Source organism: Vulpes vulpes, chromosome 1, assembly GCF_048418805.1.
Source record: "Vulpes vulpes isolate BD-2025 chromosome 1, VulVul3, whole genome shotgun sequence".
Lineage (NCBI taxonomy): Eukaryota > Metazoa > Chordata > Mammalia > Carnivora > Canidae > Vulpes > Vulpes vulpes.
In genome coordinates this window covers 136796156-136820642 of record NC_132780.1, presented here as the reverse complement: position 1 = coordinate 136820642, position 24487 = coordinate 136796156, and the positions used below count along the sequence as shown (strand labels likewise).

Below are 24487 nucleotides of genomic sequence, written 5' to 3'. Positions count from 1 at the left end.
GGCTTGCATCTATTAGACCCTTTTTAGAATGCAACAAATTAATCTTTGTTTTAGATTTCTAAAAAATTCAAAAATCTTCCAATGTTCTAACGTGAAGATAGGACTTTATCTAAGCCAATAATTAGAATGGAATGTGATTTCCTGGAATAAAATGCATTACTTTAAAATTGTTTTTTAAAATATTGATATGAGGGAAAACAGATACACAAGTGATTGTAGAATATCAACTTTTTAATTTTAAAGGAATCGTCAAGCAATTGCCCGGGAGATAAGACACACATCACCAAGTCTCTCAATAGCACTGGCTGGCTACATGGCTTTAGTGCCCCTCAGCAAGCAGAAATAAATTTACTTGATGTCGCACAAAAGAGCTACTCCTCTCAGGATCCAGTGATCTGGGGACAAAACTGTTCGCAAATACACCACAGTGATGAAGGTCAAGTCAGTACGCCTCGGTTTCTTGTAAATAGGACACACATAGAGCTTGGGGTCCTTGGGCGCGGTGGAATTAATGGCGAAGATGTGCAGGACAGGCAGCTGCGTGAAAAGCACCTTGGGGGTAGGTTCTGTGAGTTTCCCATTCCGTCTGTCCCAGCCTGCTCCATCCATATAGAGCCCATAAATATACACACCTTCCTGGAGAGTCAAGCATAAGGTGATAGAATCTTTGAAAAACTGGGTGTTGTGAGATGGACATCCATTACTGTAATAAAGGTCTTTGGTTTAGAAAGAAGACACACACCAGTCTTAAAATGCCACCAAAAGAACAAAACACCCCTGGGCACATTGCACGAGTGAAATACTGAGCCCAATTATCCCCTGTGGCCTATCTTGAAGCCATGAGGGCTGTAGAAATGTTCCCGTTATGTCTTGTTTGAGCGTAGGGGTAGCCTGCTGGGGACAACAGACTTAGCCAGCAGAACCAAGTCACTTCTACAAGGAGGTAAGTCTCAGAGTCGGTGTAGGGGCATAACAAAGAATGGGACTTGGAGCTGGGAGACACACGGGATCTCAGCCTGTGCCAGCCAAGCCAACCTGCAGCTCTAATCATCTCAGCGGACGGTGAGGAGGAGAGTCAGAGCACCCCCAGAGGACAGGTGTGGTAGAGCTAGAGCTGGCATCTATTGATAGGGACCAAGTGTGGGGGGTTCAGCAGTAGGTGGCTGTCATCCCCTGTCCCTCTTTTACACAAAGGGACCCTGCCCTTGAGGTATTCATCATTAAATTGGGGGGAAAACACAAATTGAATACCAGCACACATTTGTTAGAGGGGCTGCCTGGTGACCCGCACTGAGACTAAGTGAAAGGCCACCCTGGGCGGGAGTGCTTGGGGGTCTTTGTGGAGGAGATGGCTTTGCAGGGTGGGCTGCTTTGGGGGAAGACAGAGGACAGAAGGTAGGCAGCCAGGCAGGAACAATAGTACAAAGATAGGTAGGATGGGTAGGAAAGCCCAAGCATTTTATTTAGCAGTGGTTATAAAATAAATTAGGGCTTGACTGTGGAAGAGTCGAGATGCCAAACTGAAGAGTTTGAACTTTACCTTGTAGGCCATGGGGAGCCATAGAACATATTCAGTTAGAAAAGCAAGACTAAAGGGAATCACAGGGAGACTCTGATAATCATGTAAGCCCATAAGATATATCTATGTAGAAGATGGTGACCATTTTTCCTTTCCAATGAGGAGTAGGGGAGGGGAAGCAAATGTAGATTATAATAAAAGAGAGTGAGATTAATTGCAAAGTGTTTCCTGGAATCCCCTCATGTGAGCTAAGGGTATGAGGTCCGTATTTTTTGAACCAAAACCTGCAGTACAGGGTTTGACAGTAAAACCACGGGCAATCCCAGAAAATCAGGACATATGATTACCATTATTGCCAGTGGGTGACAATTACTACATGAATGACACGATCATTTAGGTATCATCCAACAGGAAACTGTAACCTTTTAGGTTCCTTTTCATTTCAGAACTTTACAAAGTCACAGTTAGAGGTGTAGTGGACTGAATAGTGCTCCCCCACCCCTATTCATGTCCACTTAGAACCTCTGAATGTGACCATGTGGAAATATGGCTTTTGCAGATGTAATCAGCTAAGGTCACATTGGATTAAAGTGCCTTTTAAACCCAATATGGGGCACCTGGGTAGCTCAGTGGTTGAGCATCTGCTTTTGGCTCAGGTGGTGATCCCGGTGTCCTGGGATCGAGTCCCACATCAGGCTCCTGGTAGGGAGCTTGCTTTTCCCACTGCCTATGTCTCTGCCTCTCTCTGTGTGTATCTCATGAATAAGTAAATAAAATCTTAAAAACAAAATAATGACTGGTGTTCTTGTAAGAAGAGGAGGGGACACACAGAGATACATATAGAGAAGAAGGTCATGTGACAATGGAAGCAAAGCCTGGATTGACACAGCTATAAGCCAAGGAACACCAAGGACTGCCTGTAACCATCAGAAGCTAGAGAGAGAGACCTGGAACAGATTCCCCCCACCCTGAGCCATCAGAAAAAACCCAACTCTGCCAATACCTTGATTTCAGACTTCTGGCCTGACCTCTGAGGAATTACATTTCTGTGGTTTGTCTCAACAGCCTTAGGAAATGAGTACCTATCTTGGCGCGAGGAAATGGGGTGCTACTCTAACAAATAGCTACAAATGTAGAAGTGACTTTTGAATTGCATGATGGGAATGCGCTGGAAGAATTTTGAGGGGGGTGATTGAAATAGCCTAGGGTAGCCTTGAATGGAGACTTCTGGTGGAAGTATGGAGGTTAAGTGTGCTTCTGGTGGGGGTGGCAGACAGAAATGAAGACTGCACTACTGGACACTGGAAGAAAGGCAACTCTTGCTGTTAAGTGGCAGAAAGGGCCAGAACTTGGAATTCATCTGGCCCCGTCCTCTTCCTTGAAAATTGAAGGAATGAAAATCAGAGAAGGGGAAAATGAGACTAAGATATCTTGAGGACCTCGGTGGGATCCTAAATGATTCCAGTTAATTCTCACTATCATCTTTGATGAGGTGAAATTATCACCCTTATTTCACAGATGAGGTAGTTGAGGAAGTTAAAGAACTTTCCCAAGTTGACAGAGCAGGTAAGTTCCCAGGCAGTGGCTCCCAGGGGCATCTGCTTACCTTGATTTCAGACTTCTGGCCTGACCTCTGAGGAAATACATTTCTGTGTTGAGCCCTGCTCTTCCCCGCTCTGGGTATCCCTCCATCCAGGGTGCCACAAGCTAGTGGGGGGGGGGGGGCGCAGCTGGGACTGGCCCCAGAGCTCAGGACTGCCGGTACTGTTGGTCTCTACTGCCCCCGATACCTGTCCAGTCTGTGAGCAGTCTCCAGCTCCTGCTCATGAGTTACACAAGTGCAACTTGAAATTATAAAGAAATGCTCTGGGGAGTTCCAGTGCTTGCCATTAATTTGCACTCTGACAAAATGGAGGAGGCTTTGGCATTGAAGTCTCCTGGTTAGGACCTAGGAAACCCCAGCTACAAAGCCAATGGACTTAACCGAGGCACTCATAGGTCAGTTTTAAGTAGAGTTTGAACTTTCAACCCTGGTTTCAGAACTGTCCCTGCTTATAGCCCAGTAGTGCCTACCGCAGGGGGTGATGCGATCTCCTCCTTGGTCTGCCGTAGAACTTCGTTGTGGATGGTCACAGAGTCTAGGGCCCAGCCTTTGTGGGCGCGGGTCACTTCTTGCCTCATTGCTGTGAGGAAGCCTTAAAAAAAAATAAAAAAGATGATTCTGATGGCTTGTTGCAGTCTACTTGAGAAACAATAAGGGGGCAGGGCCAAGTGTTAGTTGTTTACCAATCTCCCAATTTCTGCCCACTCAGGAGGAGTTGAGATTGATCCTCAAGGGCACATTTCTTTCTGTGTTTTGTTTCTATAGGGACCTTCAGTGAACTAAGTACTCCTTGCTGGCTGACAGCAGGAAAGTAGCACCCTTTCTGCCTCAGACAAAACCTTGGTTTGAAATTCTCTCCTGGGTTTCAACTATGCAAGTGTCTAAAAATTGTAATCCACGTCTAGATCATAGTCTCTATTTGAAAACACACTATTTAGGAACAAGACTGGAATGGTAAATATCCTGAGATCAGCATTCCAATGAAAACTTGAATCAAACCATTATCAAGCTTCTATTTGCTATCATGCAACAATTTCATTTCGGCTAAGGAAACAAGGCATAATGCCAAAATGGAAAACCCAACTTTTAATTTGATCAAACAAAGCAATCATAGCGGAAAGGAAAGCTATGTGTTTTAATGTGCATAATACAGTTATTTTAAGGCAATACATGGTTTCACATATTGTGGTCTTTCTTTACATTTAATATTTGCAAACCATGCTGTTCAATTCAATAAGAGAAGTCTTGGAGAGTAGTAGTTATGTTAAAAACTCTACCCTAAACTTCAAATGGGCTTAAAAACCTTAGGAAGATTTATCTGTGACCTCTATATTATATTTGGCTCCCATGCTAATAGTGAAAATCATGAGGCTCTTTACTCATAATCATGAGTCAATTTTTTGGAGTATGTATGCCCCCGCTACTCCCAGTGAGATCTGAGAACTATTATGCACAAAGCAGCATGTAAGTGAGAATATTTCATTAAGTTTGACTGAGAATAGAGGGAAAAGAAAAAGTTGCATAATAAAGCAGTGTACTGAGTTACTATCCCTTAAAACTGGAAAGAAAGAACAGTCCTCTAGTCTGGCTTAATGAGCCAGAATCAAGTTCTTCTGGTTCCCAAGTCCCTTCCTGGTTATTAAATTAGATAGCTGGGGAGGCACACATTAATTAATTAATTAATTAATTAATTCTTTGTTAAAACTCTCAGGAGTGGCCACTGTTTACCAGGCACTGCTCTAGATGGGATGACCACAAAGATGAAAAGGCCATTCATGGATCCTACTTGAGGAGCTCAGTCTAGAAGAAATATGGAGTAAGGCAGGATATATAACACAATGTTGTTATGAGCAGAGGTGTGGACAAAATAAACCACTCAGGAAGACAGCACAAGGAAGGCTGAATCAAGGTGATAAAGTTGAAGGTGACTCTTGCAAGATACACAGGAGTTTGCCAGGTGGGACAATTCTAGTTAGAGGAACAGCATGTGCAAAAACACGGAGGCAAAAGGTGAGGCAATGTTAGCAGATAAGGTTGGAACAAAAGTAGAGGCAGGAATTTTTAGGGTCAGGGTTTGGACTTGATTTGGTGGCTAGTGGGAAGCCACTGAATATTTAGAGTAGGCAAATGATTTGGTTATATTTGCATCATATAAAGTGTACTTAAAGTGCTCTCTAAAACAGGATTTGGGTGCTAAAGAAGAGCCTTTGCATTAATCCAAAAGGTCAATCCACCAGAGTAGCTGATTGTAGGGCTTTTCGAGTAGCTGATTGTAGGGCATTTATAGGTGATTCTTATAAAGCTATAGTTTCACAAAACTGAGAGTGCCTGATAGTAAAGGAAGATTTTATGATACCAAAAGCTAACTACAGGGGCCAAGAAATAGTACAAGTTTGCCTGGAAGCAACTACTGGTCAACGCCTATCTGTGGAGTCACTTGAAGTGATCTGATCAGCATGTGATTATGTTGACTTCAATGTCAAATACTGGGGATTCATACTCTAGTAGTAAAACAAACATTTTATGTTTTTGCCTGTCAGTGGTGTTGGACTGCAAGGGGAGAGAGGTCATCAAGAAGATGTGACCACCAGTTCACCTGTGAGCTGCACCCAGGCAATCAGACACTCTTCACTCCCTCTCCTGTCCTTGGAACCTGGAGCCCTCTGCTTCCCCCACTCCCAGAAGTTGCTCAAGAACATAGCCTGGAGATAGTGACATGATTTTTGAGACCATCTGGATGGTGTACATGACTGAACCCTGTGAGGGCCTCTATATAAACCTTTACATTTGGTGGGTGGGTGTGAGGAAGATCTACTCCTCTTGCAGCCACTGAGACAAACCTTTTGTGTAAATTCCCTTGCTTGTTAAACCTACCACCTACCAACCTGGAGTGGCCTGCCTCTTTTTGGGTGTCCCTCTGCCCTCTACAGAAGGGGGTCAGTTTCAGATTTCATTAGGGAAGCTTCCAAGAAGGTTACAGACCAATAATTGGTGAGCTAGCCAGCAGACCAAAGAAATCAGCCTTGGGAAAGAGGCATCTGAGGGAAACATCCTGAGTTGACCATGAACCTCTCTGTGGGGAGGGGTGGCCTGTATGTCAGATGCTTGTGGACCACCATAGGAGTGCAGGGGCACCAGGAAAATGCTGGCTGCTTTAAACTGCTTCTTTGAGAAACTGTGCACACTGCACTGTGGCAAAGAGAATGCTCAGCAAAGTGAGGGGGGGGGGTGTTGTAGGTCATTGACTACGAAATGGACAAAACACCCTGCCATCTGACCCCTAGTACAAAGGAATGCAAAAGCACAGCAATGGCAACCCCAGCCAGCGGGGCAGCCCCCAGTTCAGAAAACATTCATGATGAGAGCGTATACTCCAATTGAGCTTATTAATATTAATACAGCTGCCAAGTTCTAGCAAAAGGCCAAAAAAGTATCCAAGCATGGTTAGTGCAGCTATGGGATACAAGACATCATGACATTCTTCTGACTGGGCAGGTGGCAGAAAATACGAGTGGCATCACCACACACCCATTCCTCCAGCAGTGCCAGCATGGTGCTCGGTGGGGAAGGCTGGTTCAAGGCACACATTCCCATCTAGATTGGACTGTTCTAACCTGCATGGAGGCTTGGCCCAATGAAGGCGATTTCTCTGGGAAGATGGAGCCCTGGAAATCTACAGAGGAGGTACAAAAAATTTTTAGGGAGTTGGGAATGACGTAGGCCATCTACACTCCTGTCTTTGAAGGGCATGATCAGGGCCACATTCACTGCAGTAATGAAAGTCCAGATACTCAAGCCTGTCTTGGTATAGGCTGTATCAGGCTGTCCTGGTACAGATACTCTAGCCTGTCCTCTACCCACATCTGGTACAGGATGCTGATATCCATGCTAAGTCTAGTTGTGGGGCAAGATATTTATGGTGTTGGGCAATTCATTGCTGATCTGGGGGAAATTGACAGATCCTAGGAACCGGCAGGGGCTGTGGGATAGACCTGAGACAGAGAAGGAACTCAGAAAGTCAAAAGGCTATCCCAATCATCTATAAATGGTCCAGTAATAATAGCCCAGAAGCAAACGTGTTTGGCTTCATTGCTACAAGGACCCCACCTGAGCAGACAGACCAACAGCCTGTGGAAACTATGGAAAAGCCTTGAAATTTGACCAATAATTTTGACCTGCCCCATCTTCACCTACCATGTCTGATGCCCTGCCCACTCCAACAGAGGCCTCAGGAATACGGTCTTACTCAGTGTGGGTGCCTCCTTATGCCCAGGGTACTGTTGGATGCAGTCCAAGAGTGCGTCCGTTGACACCACTGGAGGTGATGGGAGGACTCATGTTGAGTTCACTACTCACCAGTCCTCCAGAAATAAAATTGGCAGTTCTGGTGGGTACTGGAGCTGAATGTACTCTAACACATGGTAACCCTTGAAGTTTCCTGGCCCCCTCAGTGTCATCAATGATTATGAAAGGCAAACAGTTATGGTCAGGAAGGTCCTTTTGACTCAGCAAGTCGAGCATTCTGCCCCCTAAAATGTGAGGCTGTTTTTCTCTCCAATACCAGAAAACATATTAGACACTGATATCCTACAAGGTCAAACTCTGCAAACCCCTATTGGTGAATTCTGCTTCCAGGTTACAGTAATCAAAGCAGTGCTGATGGAAAATGCCAACTGGGAACCAGTAAGTCTGCCAGCCCTGGAAGAGTGGTAGCTGTCAAACAGTATACATTGCTGGGGATGCATAAGGAGATAAGAGAAACTGTCTAAGAACTGCCCTGAGTGGATATTGCATGCCCTGCCCATATTGCCATCAACAGTATGTCTGATAAAAAAGCTAGAGGGCGTGTGGCGGATGATGGTGGACCTCTCCAAAATTGCATACGATTGTGTCCCCCTATTCAATACGTGACTGTGCCCAACACTGCCACCATCTTAGATACCTTGGTCATGGTCTTAGGAGTTTACTATGTCACGCTGGACTTAGCAAATGCTTTTTTCAGTATACCCCTGACTTCTGGGTCACAGGATCAAATTTGCCTCCCATGGACTTTTGAAGCACTTCCTTGAGGTCACCCTCACAGCCCCACCATATGTCATGGCATGGTAATCCACGACCTGTCCCTGGTTCTCCTTCCCCACATCAGTAAAATGGGCCCATTACACTGACAATAGAATGTTAACATGTGAAGACTTGCCTCTATGGCAGGACATGCTGCAGGCTTTGCTGGAACATCTGGGAGAGAAGATGAGTCGTGAACCCACAGAAAATTAAAGGCCCAGGTGCTGCTATAAGGTTTTAGGAGTCATTTGGGGGGTAAGCGGCATGTTGTCCCAGAAGCTGTGATTGGAAAATTGATTATATTGGCTCTTCCCTCTGAATGAGGGATGTAAAAAATATGCCTTTGTTTGTGTAGATGCTACATCTGGTCTAACCCAAGCTTTCCTCTGGCACTATGCAAAGCAGACTACCACCATTAGGGGACTAGAGAAGCTGTCTGACTGAGTAGCATGTATGGATACCCTCATTGACTAAGACAGTGATCAGGGGTACATTCCAAAGATCACAATGTGCAAGACTAGGCAAAGGCACATGACATTGCATGGCAGCTCCATTTCCCCTATAACCCGTGAGCAGCCAGGGTGTGTGTGTGGGGAAGGTAGAAAGGAAAACTGGAATATTAAAGCATCTGATTAAGTTAGTAATAGGTAAAACCACCTTGGCCCAGTGAGCTACAGAATTCTCAGGCTTTCATACATTTGGATGATCCATCAGTAGGGCCTGTTCCCCATATGCCAGACTGGGGACCCCTGCCAAGGTCTCCAATCCCATAAAGGCATGGCAGTTGCAGGGAACAGCCATTGCCCCAGCTCTCACTGTGGATCAACGTGCTATGCTGCTGACAACACCAAGCTGCACCACACCTGGGACAGGAGTTACCTAATGGAAATTGCAATGGGATGTCCTGCTGGTATGGGTGTTAGTTAGCACCCCTGTGTGAGGGGGAACTACTCAATCTTCACTGGGATCCCACTGTCCTGCTGCAAGTCAGATCTGTTGAAATGCACTATGCCTGAAATGGTATTGCACCACTGAAGGGGGGGAAAAGGTGGGAGTCCTGGTCAGGCTTAACCCACTCCCAGTCCATCTCATGCCTGACAGGGCTACCTCCCTCAGCCAAACGTGGACGGTATGTATGCACAACCAGCTCACGTTCTTAAAACTGCCAATTTCCCTCTCCTCAAGGCCAGGTGGGTGTGCTGTTTCCCACTGGTATGATCATTTGGGTGCAGTCTTTGCCTCTCCATTGGCCTGGAGGACGTTATAGCACACACAGAAGCCCTTGCTAAATTCATTCAGCAAGTCTTGAATGATAGCCAACAGAGCCTGTCCTTAACAAACACTGAAACATCTCTAATGAGAAAAACTGTCTTCCAAAATAGGATGGCCTTGGACATTGTTATTGCCTCGTAAGGAGGCACCTCTGCCATTATCCAAATAGAATGTTATGTGTTCATTCCTGATGTGTCTGCCAACGTATCATCTTTATTAGATCACATGAGGACACCAGCGGATGGTCTAAGTAATCCAACTCCCAGTCCACAGGACTTAATAAATCAGTAGTTGGAACCATGGAGCTCTTGGTGGAGAAAGTTGTGCCTAATTTTGGGATCACTGTTTTGATCTGTGTTTTCTCTTGCATGTGTCCATACTGTTGCTGTGGTATCTGCCTGCCGTGCAGCCAGGTGGCTGCCAAAAGAGCCACCTCTCTGCTAGTGAAACCCCTTGCTGATGGCTCAGGTCCCACTGCAGAAGAGGGAAGCCCATGAGATTATTAGCAGCTGATCACAGAGTGTTGGGGGAGGTCATCAAGAGGACATGGCCACTGCCTGACCTGTGAGCTTTACCTGGGCAACTGGAGGCTCGTCATCCCCTCTCTTGTCCTTACAATGTGTGGTCCACTTGCCTTTCCTGCTCCCAGAAGCTGCCTGAGGGATGTAGCCTTGAGATAGTGATGCATTGTTGAGGCCATCTGGTTGGTATACATGACTGAACAGTTAAGTCCTCTATGTAAACTTTTAACACTCGACAGGTGGGTACAGAGATCTATTCGGCTTATGGCCACCCAAGATAAGCCTCTTATGTAAGTGCCTTTACTTATAAAACCTACCACCTACCAATCCAGAGTGGCCTGCCTCTTCCTTCAGTCTCTCTCCGTCTACCACATACGGGGGCTGGTTTCAGGTTACACCCAGGAAGTTGTCAACCAACAATGACCACAATGATAATATCCAGTTCTTTCTTGGAAGTCCCTCCACGAATGTCATTTTCATCACTCAACACTAAATGTGCCTCCATGTAGCATATTAGACACTGTGTAACCAGAGTAGTTGGAATCCAATCGACCCTATTTTGTGATATTTTAAAAGTCATCCCTGATCTATGAATCTGCAAGGCCATAATGCACAAGACATGAATCTTGTTCTTAACCACCCATCTGTACAAATTGAATAATTGAATTTTTCTCTAACACTTTAAATTCTGTCTAAGTTGCATATTTAACCTCTCTCCATATGGCATTCAGGACAATGACTAGGTGCCCGATGATGGATGAGTGGGATTCTCTCTCATGTAACACACACCTGCTTTGAAGACGTCAGCCATTGTCAGAAAGCTCTGAAAACCTCTAGTGCCGTTAGGGAAAGAGTATCTCCTATCTTCTCCCTACTGGGGGATGTGCATGATGTTGTCTAGTTTATTTCAACAGTACGCCTCCTGATGTTTAGGTAGCAGTCTTAGTATATTGGTAGGTGGAATCTAGAACACAGATTATCTTGAGCTGCTAAGAAAGGGAAATGTGAAATAAATGTATTTGAGGCCTTGAGACCGGAGGGTAGGGAACTGTTCCCATGCCCCATTCCCACCCAGAGAATGTGGAGAAGATACACAGTTTTTCAAGTCTTGATAGTTTTGTTTTGGCTTCCTGAAGAAAAAGACATGATCTTGTGGAATTCAAACTGCAGTAAATCCACTGAATTGCTCATTATTGAATTTTAAAAAAATGAATGACCATCTTTCTTGTAGACTAATATCAAGGCTAATGGAATCAAAATCTGTGTTTTCTGAAGCCTGTATAATTTTAAAAGACTATTGATGCATTTTTCTTTATAAAAACTTGTAAAGCAGTACTTTTGTCTTGGCACCAATTTAGTTTTAATAATTCTTAAACCAAATTTCAATCATCAGTGGTGGAAAAGTGATTCATGCATTCATATGCTTGACTCTGAAGTGAGAAACAAAAAGTTGGAGGAAAGTCTTCACTAATAATAACCTTCTGTTCTTCATGAGATTTAACCACCCACATGGAAATGGGTGATTTGACTATTCAAACATCTGAGTTGCATGTGGTCTAAAAGAGATGTTTTTTTTTTTTTTTAATTTTTCCCCTTCAAACTCATACAACACAATGAAATCTTAAAACACTTGTCACGTTTGTTCTTTAAAATTTCACTATTAAGCTGGGGTTATGCTTGAAAAATCACATCTAAAATAACACTTGTTATGTCTTAATTCCTATAATAGTAGTAACCCAACATTTCAGCAAACTAATTACTGTTGTTTGACTTGTGCAGTCAGTCGGCTTAAAGAAAGCTGTAGAGTTCTTTAAATATCATTTCAAACAAGGCCTAAGAAAAGCCAAAAAAATATATATATAACTAATAAGGAAGGTTGCTTGTCTCAATTTGATCAGAGGAGGTTGGTATTCTGTAATGATGGTCCTATCAGCAATTTTTTTTTTCCTTAATAAATGAACCAGTCCTTATGTAATGGGCCTTTGGTTGGGCAGTATTTCCTGTCTTATTAGTTACCAAGCTTCCCAGTAGCATCTCCAAAGATGAGGAGAAATGATGTTCCTGCCACAAGTGTATGACAGGCAGTTTTTCCCCCAAATGAGAAGCAAATGGAGTTCATTAGTAAGTTAAATAAAGGTCAGAAATCATTAAACAAAGATGGGGTTGATCCACCCAATCGAATAAAAACGTACCAGGCACCTTTCCTGATGCTTTGCCAGATGATGTAAAGTGGGGATCTTAAACTTGGCTAAAAATTAGAAATATCTGGGAAGCCTTTAAAACTCCTGATTCCCAGGCCACAACCTAGATCAATAGAATCAGAATCTAGAGGTGGGACCCCAGCATTAGCATTGTTTCAAGGCAGGGCTTCTCAAACTTTCATGTTCATAGGTTTCAGAAGGGAAGGAGCTCTTATTAAAATGCAAGTTATGATTCAGTAGGTAGGTCAAGGGTGGGGGCCTGAGATTCTCCATTTCTATCAAGCTCCCAGGTGACACTGATGCTGTTGGCTAGTGGGCCACATACTGGGTAGCAAGTCTAAAGCCTAGTTTCTTCACACATTAGAATGACCAAGGGAGCTTTTAAGAAAACTAATTGTACAGACTCTAGAGGCTTCATCACCAGAGGTTCTGATAAAATTGGTCTGGAGCCCCAGGCATTACTATATATTAAAAGTTTCCCAGGTGATTCAATTGTAGAGGTAGGACTGAGAACCACTGTTCTGTAAAAATATCTGCACAGCAGGCTATTGACAGGTCACTGACCCACATTTGTTTTAAGAACAAATTTGACAAGTAGGAGCAGAAATGCCACACAGTACAAGCAAAATATTAGGAAGGCTGTTAGAAGTATGAGTGGACTCCTTCCTCAGGCCCCCTGAGACATATATATTTTCTCTGTGATGCTGTTAATCCAGGATACAGTTGGCTCCAACAGAACCTAAGTACATGTGGGAAAACTGGGGCTAATTCTGGTGTCTGCTTAATCCACCATGTCCCATGTGCCAAAATATTAATGACCTGAACTACTCTATCTTCTCTATGTTCTACTTTATGCTTTCTTTTCCTTGCCCCACCAAACCTTTCCATTGTTCCCTCTGGAGTGGGTCTATGGTTAATCAACTCTCCCATTTTTCCACCTCTTCACAGGGACATTCCCTTCATCATCTTCCTCTTACTGGAGCCTTCCTTAACCCTAAAGACACAGTACTTTCTCCATCCTTTATGAGAATCTCTGCAGCTCTGACAAGCACACCCTTTGGCCACATGCTCCTCTCTACCAAATATGACCTGCCCCTATTCCCTGAGCATCCTCCATCACCTGGGCCTCTTTGGCCTCCATTCAGGATCTTGACCTCTTCGTTCCCTGACCTCACCATTTCTGAAGACCTGAACTCCACCTTTCCTTCAGTTCTTTCCTATGTAGTCTAGATCCATTCTTTTTATCACTTGCCCAGAAAAACTCCAATCCTAGATGAATCCAAATGTCCCCCTTCTTACACCCGTTTCAGGTTGCTGAATAGTCAGGCCATTACACAGTTGCCACTAGACTTGATGGGATTCTCAAAGCCACCCAGTAATCTTTCCTTGTTCCTCTCAGTAGCCCACTTTCTTAAACATCTGCCATTCTCCTAAAATCTCCTCTGACACCTTCTTGCTCCCGAGATCTCTTTGCCTCCTTTTTCAAGGAGAAAATAGAAGGTGTCAAGTGGGAAACCCCTTAACTTCTTACCAACAAACTGACAAACTCAATTGCATCTACATTCATTCATCCCTTATTACTCTTAGAATAATGGGTATGGTGTCCCTCCACACCCATATGCTTGGAGTGCATCCCTCCACTTGGGAGCCATCCCCTCTTTGCTTCTCTTATCCCTCTCTGTTATCTTTGCCATCTCTATCTATCTCTATCTATCTCTATCTATCTCTATCTATCTCTATCTCTATCTCTATCTCTATCTCTATCTCTATCTCTATCTCTTTCTCTCTCTCCTGGCTTCTTCCCATCTGTATGTGAATAGATCAAAGCCTCTCCTATCATTAGAAGAAGAAAAAAGGAAATAATTTCTTCTTACAACTACTCCTCCAACTTGCTTCTTCTCTTCAAGGCCAAATTTCTTGAGACAATTATCCTTCTTGTCTATACTTTGTTTCCCCATTTCCTATTGTCTCACTCACTCACATTGAAGTCTGACTCCTTCCTTCCACCTCCACTCCACTGACACTTCCATTGCCAACAGTGTCCTTGTTGATAAAGCCATCTGACAACTTTTAGACCTATCTTACTTGACCTCTGTCAGCATCTGTCACCACTTCCTACTTTCCCCTCTTGTCTAACACCACACTAGGATTTCTGGGTTTCCCTCTTCCAAGCTATTTGGATGTGAGAGGACCATTCACAAGAGTTGGGTGATCTGGAGGATGGTGATACACAGCAAATATAGCAGAATCTTGATAAGGATGGTTTAGAAGGAAGATGACCAAATGATAGAACTGGTGAGGTTCACAGGAGGATGGAATATTCTACATTGGCAGGTAGAAGTGAAGAGTCAGAATCTTAAACCAGGACTTTGGATGAGTCAGTCCTAAGTAGAGATAAGTAGTCGCATCTGTGAGAATGGCTAATGTCACCCATGTGGGTACCAGGATCAAGGGCAGAACTTGCTTGAGAAGAGCCTGAGTCTACAAAGTAGACTGAGAAGCAGTCCTAGGAGAGGCAGGAGGAGAACCAAAAAAGATAATGAATGAAAGCCAAGATGTGAAAGTTTCCAGAACTGGCATCCTAGTATGGTTAAGGGGAATGAAGTTGGCAAGGAGGTCACTAGTTTTCATGGCCTTGCAGAGAGCAGTGTTGAGGTTGTCCAGATTACAAAATAGACAGTTGGTAAGGAAGATAACAATGTGCAGAAACTAGAATTAGAATTATAAGGGATGAGGTTGTGACTGAAGCCAGGTTCATCTAAGCCCCTCCCACATGAAAGCAAGGAAGATGGGTTATTACTCAATCTGGAGGCATTTCTAAGATGTCCACAGTCCTCCTATCATTCCGTGGTTTGAGGACAGAGCAGGTAAGTGCTATCATTCAGGGTTTAGAACCCTGAGATTCACTTGGCTTCCCTCAGATGTCAGCTCTGGTTCAGCAAACAGTAGCTATGACGCACGCTTAGGATTGTTATGGGATTGGAAGAGATCTCCTAGTCCCTTCCAATCCTAAAATTCTATTAACCCCCCAAATGTCAGGCTTTTGTAAGACAAACATTCAGAGAATGCTAGTTAATGATGTTGCCCTGAAGACAAATACATAGGCCAGAGGTTGTAGATGATTTTTTACCGTAACAAAAGATAAAAGGACAAAAAGTAACCATCCCCTTGCTTCAGCAAAATTCTTGGAAAAATCTTGGTTTGTACTAGTGTGTAAGTTGTCATTGATATCTACTATGACATACTGACATGGCTTGTTGAGACACTGAGGAGAAAACAGAAAAACTAACGCAAGTTGGCATCCAATTGGCATCAAGCTCCAGACTGAGTTAAACATTTGGAGAATAATGATACTGCATGGTTCAGTCTACTATGGAGGTGTGAGGCCCAAAAAAGCACATTCAACCTCTGCATCAGCAGCACCTGTGAATCATACCTAATGCCAAATGGTAAAGCATAGCTATCAAATTACGAGGTTTTGCAAGGTGGTCTATACCCACTTGAAGTCAGGCTCATAATTCACAGTCCACACTTATGACACAGACACACACGCAAACTAGAATCAATCATGTGTACATAGTGCTATGGAAAGGTGCACCTGTGGGAACCAGAGGCCAAATAAATTCTTCAGGAACCCTGAGAAGACAATCTTAAACAATATGTGAACATGTGTATCAATGACTGATGGGAAAATCCAGTGGAGCACAAAGGTTTTCTTGGGTCTGAGTAATCCATTGGGAGGCTAATCCATGCACTGTCAAAAGCTGAGCCATTGAACAAATATTATAGGGTCATGGGTAGAGAAAGGTTGACCATTTTAATAATCAAACCTAATTGCCACATGGTTGAACTCATCAACTGCTACAAGAAATTATTGTGAAGGGGGCTGAAAATATCACTCCATGGTGATGGACTCAGCCTCTTCAAGTAAGACTGACAAAATACCAGGCCACCATGAGGCAAAGGAGCAATGCTATAAATAGCATTATCTTAGGCACAGACTGGAGTGCACACAAGTCCTGTCACGTGTCATTGTGGCAGTGTGGACCTTGAAGTCACTTAGGCCTGAGGAACAATCATCAGAGGCATGATGGCAAACACATATCAGACAGTATTGGATGCCATATTACATTATAAGAATACAAAACAAATTGTCATATATGAAAATGATTTTTTTCATATATTTTATAGCCTAGGTGATTTTGACGATACATATCTGTGATGAAACTATGGCCTCATTGCAAACTGCATTGTGTTTTACTTAAACGTGTATTTTTTTTTAATTAAAAAAACCCATTTGCTTAAATATCTTGTGCCAAAGAAAGAAGCTTCATCAAAGGGGGCTAGGTTAAAAGATATAAAACCCACTGGGCAGCCTGGGTGGCTCAGCAGTTTAGCGCCGCCTTCAGCCCAGGCGGTGATCCTGGAGACCTGGGATTGAGTCCTACATCAGGCTCCCTGCAGGGAGCCTGCTTCTCCCTCTGCCTGTGTCTCTGCCTCTCTCTCTCTCTCTCTCTGTCTCTCATGAATAAATAAAATCTTTTTTTTAAAAAGATATAAAACCCAGGAGATATAGTCATGCTGAGAAATCAATTATTGATGTCAAATAATGACCAGAGATGCTTTCAACTGGAAAGCACTTTATCTGCTTACACACTGCCTGTGAACATGCATGAAGTTGCTGTAACCTTTATGTTTTCCAGATTTGGTCAGGTAGTATGGAACAGAAAGTAATTTGTCTCTTGTGTCAAAAGAAGGAAAAGGAAGCAGAGAAGTGATTAGCATGCAGAGAAAGTTGACCTCCATTCTTCTAGGCTACAAATGGAAAGCAGTCATAGATAAGGATGTATGTCTGTATGCTTGTATATAAAGGTAACGTGCTTGAATAAGTCCAGGGCTTTCCAAGACGTGGAGAGCCATTAGCGAAAGAATCAAAGTTTAAGCTGAAAACAGAAATGAAGAAAAGAGAAAGGATTAGTATTATTAACAAATAAAGAAAACTGAAACGTATGTCTGTATTTGTATTTCTTTAAATGTTCTGGTTTGTAACATTTCTTAACAAATAGTAACAATGAAAGATTAGTTCATATTAATACTTTGCTATGTTAAGTCATGTTTCTAATGGGAAAAAAAGCAATCATTGAAGTACAAGACTTAGCTTGTCTGCATCTGTGAAAAGCCAAGGATCAACCAACTCCTCTCTCTTGGTTTCTGAATTATCTAAAATGCACTCAATAACCTCACATCTTTTAAAAAAATCACTGATCTTTACCCCTCTCCTGGACTCCCAAGTCAGCCAACACACCTCTCTACCTGGATGTCCTACTAACACTAGCTGACAATTTTAGTAGGAAAGGAAGGGAGGAAGCTTTCCTCCCAACCTGTTCCTCTCCCAGTGCTCCCTGTCTTATACCAGGCCTTCAAACTCAACCATTGTCACTCTCTATTTTCTCAAAGACTCCCCCATTTAATCGCTCCATCAAATCTGTCTCTTCCTTTTCACCTGGTTGAGGTCCCAGGCTCTCTCCCTTGGACTTGGTAAGAGTCTCATTGCTCTGGCCCTCTATAGTTTAGTCTACCCCCTATATTCTCCTGGGATTATCTTCTGATTTCTGTGGACTTCTAATTGCCTTATGATGTGGCCTAACCTCCCCCAGAAGACTGTGAACTCAAACCTCACTGCCCCCCACCTATGCTCCCTCTTCCTGAGCTCTGGCCACACTGCTGTCCTTCTTTCCCCATGCTGTGTCTTTGCTCAGGTCTCTGGCTGGAATGCCCTTTTCTCAAGTCCCTGAAAATCCTATGCTGTGCTTCCTGTATAACGCTCTTTGGGAGCCCTGCCTTGGCAGGATTCATCTCTCTGTACTACTGTGGCACTTAGTTCTCACCTGGATGGAACACTTATCACATTATGTTAACGTTGCTGATGGGCCTGTCTTACCAATCAGATTATGAGCTCCTTTAGGGGATGAATTGGGTCTCAAATCTCTCTCTATTGAAAGCACCTAACAGAGGGGCTGGCAAATGGAAGATGGTTAGACAATCCTAATTAAATTAAGTGTTATTTCTTCAGTCCCTCAAGCCAGGAATTACCTGGTGACAACTCACTCAAATTGAGGGCTGGTAAGGAGGAAAGAGAGACTCGTAAGTAGATTCACACAGTCTGAGAACCATAATAGAAGTGTTTCCTCCCTAAATTCAATGGAAATTCTGGGAGAAAAATAGATAAGTGAAATCTGGGAACTGTCCTTTATAAATCTAAAGCCTATTGAAGTAATAGTATCTATGTATAGTTTTGTAAGATAATATACAGAGAACAATTACAGATATACCATTTTAAAAGATTATTTATACAAAGAAAACTGCAAAAATTTTAAGTGTCTATACACTTACTTGATGAATTTTGACCAAGAGAAGAGCCATGTAACTAACATCTAAATCAAGAAATGGAACATTCGGAGACCTTCAGGTCATGGATCTGTTTTGCCTGTTTTATATGGAATCATATGTTATACATACATTACATATAGATTAAGATGTATGCAGTAAAACACATTGTAATGTGTTCTGTTTCACTTCCTTCACTTAATATTATTTCATGAGATTCAACCATATTGTGTGATTGGCAATAATGCTTCCTAAATTTGTATGTGTGAATACTTCTTAGATTGTATTAATGCAGCCACAAATGAAAGAGAAGTAACAGCAGAAGTAACTACAGAAATACAAGCAAATGGAAGAGAATATTATGAAAAATTGTATGCCAACAAATTGGACAGCCTAGAAGAAATGGCTAAATTCCTAGAAACATATAAATTACCAAAAATGAAACAGCAAGAAATAAAAAATTTGAACAGACAGATAATCAGCAAAAAAACTGAGTCAGTAACCAAAAACACCTCCCAACAAATAAAAGTCCGGGACCAGATGGCTTCACAGGCAAATTCTACCAGACATTTAAAGAAGAGTTAATACCTGTTTTTCTCAAACTATACTAAAAAATAGAAAAGAAAGGAAAACTTCCAGATTTATTCTTTTAGGCCAGCATTACTCCAATACCAAAACCAGATAAAGACACCACGGAAAAAAAGAGCTATAGGCCAATATCTCTGATGAACATAGATGCAAAAAATCCTCAGTAAAATACTAGCAAACCTAAGCCAACAATACTTAAAAAAAAAAATCATTCACCACAATCAAGTGGGATTTATTTTGGGGTTACAAAAATGACTCAATATTCACAAATCAATCAATATGATATATCCCATTAGTAAAAGAAAAGAATAATACGATCTTTTCAATAGATGCGGAAAAAGCATTTGACAAAGTACAACATCCATTCATGATAAAAACCCTCAACAAAGTAGGTTTAGAGGGAACATATGTTAACATAATAAAAGCCATCTATGAAAAACCCACAGTTAATATCATCCTCATTTGGGGAAAACTGAGAGCTTTTCTTCTACAGTAAAAAATAAGACAGGGATGTCCGCTCTCACCACTTTTATTCAATATAGCACTGGAAGTCCTAGCCACAGCAGTCAGATAACAAAAACAAATAAAAGCCATCCAAATCACCAAGGAAAAAGTCAAACTTTCACTATTTGCAGATGACATGATACTCTATATAGAAAACCCTAAAGACTCCACTAAAAAACTGCTAGAACTCATGCATGAAGTCAGTAAAATTGTAAGATACAAAATCAACGTACAGAATCATGTTGCATTTCTATATACCAATAACAACACAGCAGAAAGAAAATAAGGAATCTATCCCATTTACAATTGCACCTAAAATAATAAGATACCTAGTAATAAACCTAACCAAAGAAGTGAAAGACTTGTACCCTGGAAACTATAAAACATTGATGAAAGAAATTGAAGATGACACAAAAATTTGGAAAGACATTCCAGGATCATAGATTGGAAGAACAAATATTGTTAAAATATCTATGCTCCTCAAAGAAATCTACACATTTAATGCTACCCTTATAAAGATATTAGCAGCATTTTTCATAGAACTAGAAAAAAAAATCCTAAAATTTGCATGGAACCACAAAAGACCCTAAATAGCCAAAACTATCTTGAAAAAGAAAAGCAAAGCTAGAGGCATCACAATTTCAGACTTCAAGTTATATTACAAAGCTGTAGTGATCAAGACAGTATAGTACTGGTGCAAAAATAGGTACATAGATCAATAGAACAGAATAGGAAACCCAGAAATGAATCCACAATTATATGGTCATTTATCTTCAATAAAGCAGGAAAGAATATTCAATGGTAAAAAGACCATCTCTTCAACAAATTGTATTGGGAAAACTTGGACAGCAACATACAAAGAATGAAACTGACCACTTTCTTATACCATACACAAAAACACGTTCAAAATGGATTAAAGGCCCAAATATGAAACATGAGACCATAAAAATCCTAGAAGAGAACATAGCCAGTGACCTCTTTGACATTGGCCATAGCAACTTCTTTCTAGTTATGTCTCTTGAGAAAGGGGAACAAAAGCAAAAATAAACTATTATAACTACATTAAAATAAAAAAGTTTTGTGGTCTGCAAAACTAAAAGTCAACCTAAAGAATGGGAGAAGATATTTGCAAATGACATATCTTATAAAGGCTTAGTATCCAAAATATAAAAATAATTTATAAAACTCAACACCGAAAAGATAAATAATCCAATTAAGAAATTGGTCAAAGATATGAATAGACATTTTTCTAAAGAAGACATACAGAGACCAACAGCCACATGAAAAGATGCTCAGTGTCACTCAACATCAGGGACATACAAATCAAAACTATGCTAAGATGCCACCTCACATGCCACTTCAGATGCCACTTCAACAACACAGGAAACAACCAATGTTGGCAAAGGTATGCCGAAAGGGGAACCCTCTTGCACTGTTGGTGAGAATGCAAACTGGTGCAGCCACTCTGGAAAAGAGAAAGGAGGTTTCTCAAAAAGTTAAAAATAGAACTACTTTATGATCCTGAAATGGCACCACCACTCAAATAATACAAAAATACTAATTCAAAGGGATACATGTACCCCGATGTTTAACAGCAGCATTATCTACAACAGCCAAAGTATGGAAACAGTCCAAATGTCCACCAATTGATGAATAGATAAAGAAGAGGCGTTATATACATACACACATGCGCACGCACACACACACACAACGGAATATTATTCAGCCATAAAAGAAATGAAATCTTACCCTTTGTAACGACGTGGACGGAGCTAGAGTATTATGCTAAGTGAAATAGAAAAAGACAAATACCATCTGATTCCATTCATATGCGGAATTTTAAAAATATTTTATTTATCCATTCATGAGAGACAGAGAGAGAGGCAGAGACACAGGCAGAGGGAGAAGCAGGCTCCCCGCAGGGAACCCGATGTGGGACTTAATGCCTGGACCTGGGATCACTCCCTGAGCTGAAGGCAGGTGCCCAACTGCTGAGTCACCCAGGTGCCCCCATATGTGGAATTTAAGAAAGAAAATGAACAAGCAAAGGGAAAAATACAGAGAGAGAGAGAGAGAGAGAGAGAGAGAGGCAAACCAAGAAACATACTCTTAATTATAGAGAACAAACTGATGGCTCCAGAGGGAAGGTGGGTGAGAGAATGGATGAAATAGGTGATGGAAGTTCAGGAGTGCATTTGTTGTGATGAGTATTGGGTGATGCATGGAAACAATGAATCACTATATTGTATATCTGAAACTAATATTACACTGTATGTTAACTAACAGGAATTTTAATAAAATCTTTAAAAGAAAGAATTACTTGAAGTAAAACTATTGTAGTAAAACAAAAAGTTGTCATGTTTCAGAACTTTATGAATTCTATGAACTCCACATTTTATAAATCTGAAACACTGACCATGGTAGTTTTTATGAGCTTACCAAATTGTGTATAGTTTATTATTATGTCACTAGACATCTGGTCAGAAACCAAGTAAACATTTCTAGAGTGAAGGAAGAAATACAGCAGAATCACAAAGTACTTTTTCAGGGGGAAAAGAATTGAGGAGCGGGTGGGGACAGACTCTACACATTCACTCAATAAAACTTCTGCCACATGATCATTTTCAAAATCAGTCTAATTTTCTGAAATCTAGAAACAATTTCTGCATATTTTGATGCTTCATGTTTGTCATTTTCACGAATATTTAAAACTAAGATAAGATATGAACAAAACTGGGATCCCTGGGTGGCGCAGCGGTTTGGCGCCTGCCTTTGGCCCAGGGCACGATCCTGGAGACCCGGGATCGAATCCCACATCGGGCTCCCGGTGCATGGAGCCTGCTTCTCCCTCTGACTGTGTCTCTGCCTCTCTCTCTATCTCTGTGTGACTATCATAAATAAATAAAAAAAATTTAAAAAAAAAGAAAAAAAAAGATATGAACAAAACTTTATTATTTCACATGTCCTAAACACAGGCTTGCTGAGGTAGATGAGAAGAACAATGAAAGGTTTGCCTCTGTTATTGTGCACGCAATGGTAGAACAAATTCCAGATTGAATTTTAAACAAATACAGAAGGATCATCTGTAGTTTCCAACTTCTGAAAACATGTGTCCAGCACTTAGCAAGCTGTACCTCTATACTGTTGTATTTAATATGTATTTATCACACAGTGCTACTACACAACTACCCTCATCCTCCAACACTGCCCACTCTCCCATGAGCACATACCTTGAGGATTAAAGAAACCAGTCATCCAAAATACGTTGGGCCTCCCTTCAAATATCCAAGTAGAAAACTGAGCATTTCTCTCCAGAAGTTCAGTAAACCAGAAGCCCAGTGTGGATGAATCCCAGGACACTCTTTTCCAGATCTGAGGTATGCGAGCATCATACATGTTGTCCAGGGCATCTCTCAAATTCTGAAAAAGAGAAGTTAAAATATAAGAATGAGAAAAACCAACAAAAGAGGGAAATGATAAATGATATCACAGCTCACCTCACTCATAATGATTGTTCCTTCAATGGCCAATTTTAGGTCACTCAGGCTACTGCGAAGTATTGAGATGACTTTTTGCATTCTGTCAATTTCTTGTCTAAGAAATATGTTCATTGAATTAAGATGTCCCATCTTTATCAAACGAGCTTTCACCTTGAAAAAAATACAAGAAAGGAATTCTTTTTTTAAAATCATCTGTCACTTCTCTTCCAGTGACCTCTCCTTTCTCTATTCTTTTTCTTCCTCTGGATATACCTCTACTAGCCCAAATGGATTCTAAAATATCTCTTGCATAACCAAACTTGACATTAAATTCCTTATTTTCCAGGCCTCAAAAACTACTGTTCAATTAAAATGGTTTTTATTTCCTACTGATTGTACTTAGTTGATAATTGGAAATGTACTTTAAAAAGCTGAAACAAAATTGTACCTTTTTCCCTTTCAAAATGATTAAGTGCTAAGTGTCAGTTAAATATTCTCTTGCAATCCAACCTTTGTAAGAGTACAGTTTGGTATGGTTTTTTTTTCATAATGCTTACAGAGTCGTTATTAGAAATGTCACAGAAAGTTAATATGGCCAAAATCTTTACAGAGCAGTTACCAATGAATGATTGGTTGCATTTCCTAAGATCATTGTTGCCTTGGCTAGGGTGACTAAAAGAGCCTCTCCTAATCTAATCAATGAAAATATTTGACTTTGCAGGAGAGCCATTAAGCACCTGTTATTTGTTCCTTTTGGTATATCATTTATTGATCATTTTGAAGAGATCAATATAAAAGCATCTGGTTCTGGGAATAATAAAATGTAACAATTATTGGAAAATAAGCCAATATATATATATACACATTTGAATTTAGTGACCTATACCCAAGAAAAGATTGACTATGAATATTGGCAAGAACTTACACAGAGATCTGAACTTTCTGCTAGTCTCAATTGAAGAGATGCCGGTATACGAGGGGTAAGGATAGGCATACGAAGTGGGAGAGAATTTAGAGAAATGTACCAGTCCACAGAGTTACCAGAAAGCCAGTCAACTGTAGGATTCTCAGCTGGAGATGCCCATGGCCCCTTCTGGAGTCATGGAATGTTAGAGATGATGGTTTTCAGGCTCATGTATATTATCCTCCTCATTTTATAGAACAGGTTTGCTAGTGTGATGCTGAAGTGTCCCACTCAGCAGTGGACACCTCTGCTTTCCTGCAGCTGGGCCACTTCTAATGAGTGAGGAATGAAGAGGGGAAGCACAAACTCAGGGAAGCCGTGATATAAAACCTGACAGCTGGGTGGGAATATCTGGGCAGGTAGAGCAATGATATTGAAACCCCAGTCA

At 41.5% G+C, this 24487-nt stretch overlaps 1 protein-coding gene across 1 annotated transcript in view; it reads right to left on the bottom strand.

Annotated features, from left to right (window-relative positions):
- Positions 1-348: 348 nt before the first annotated feature.
- Positions 349-24487, bottom strand: part of DNAH8 (dynein axonemal heavy chain 8) — a 335946-nt gene continuing 311807 nt past the window's right edge. Inside the window, exons 86-89 of the mRNA XM_072746190.1 lie at positions 23154-23306; positions 22887-23076; positions 3593-3714; positions 349-636 (exon numbers count right to left, since the gene is read on the bottom strand). Coding sequence (XP_072602291.1) covers positions 349-636; positions 3593-3714; positions 22887-23076; positions 23154-23306 — 753 coding nt within the window. The remainder of the gene's footprint in view (positions 637-3592; positions 3715-22886; positions 23077-23153; positions 23307-24487) is intronic.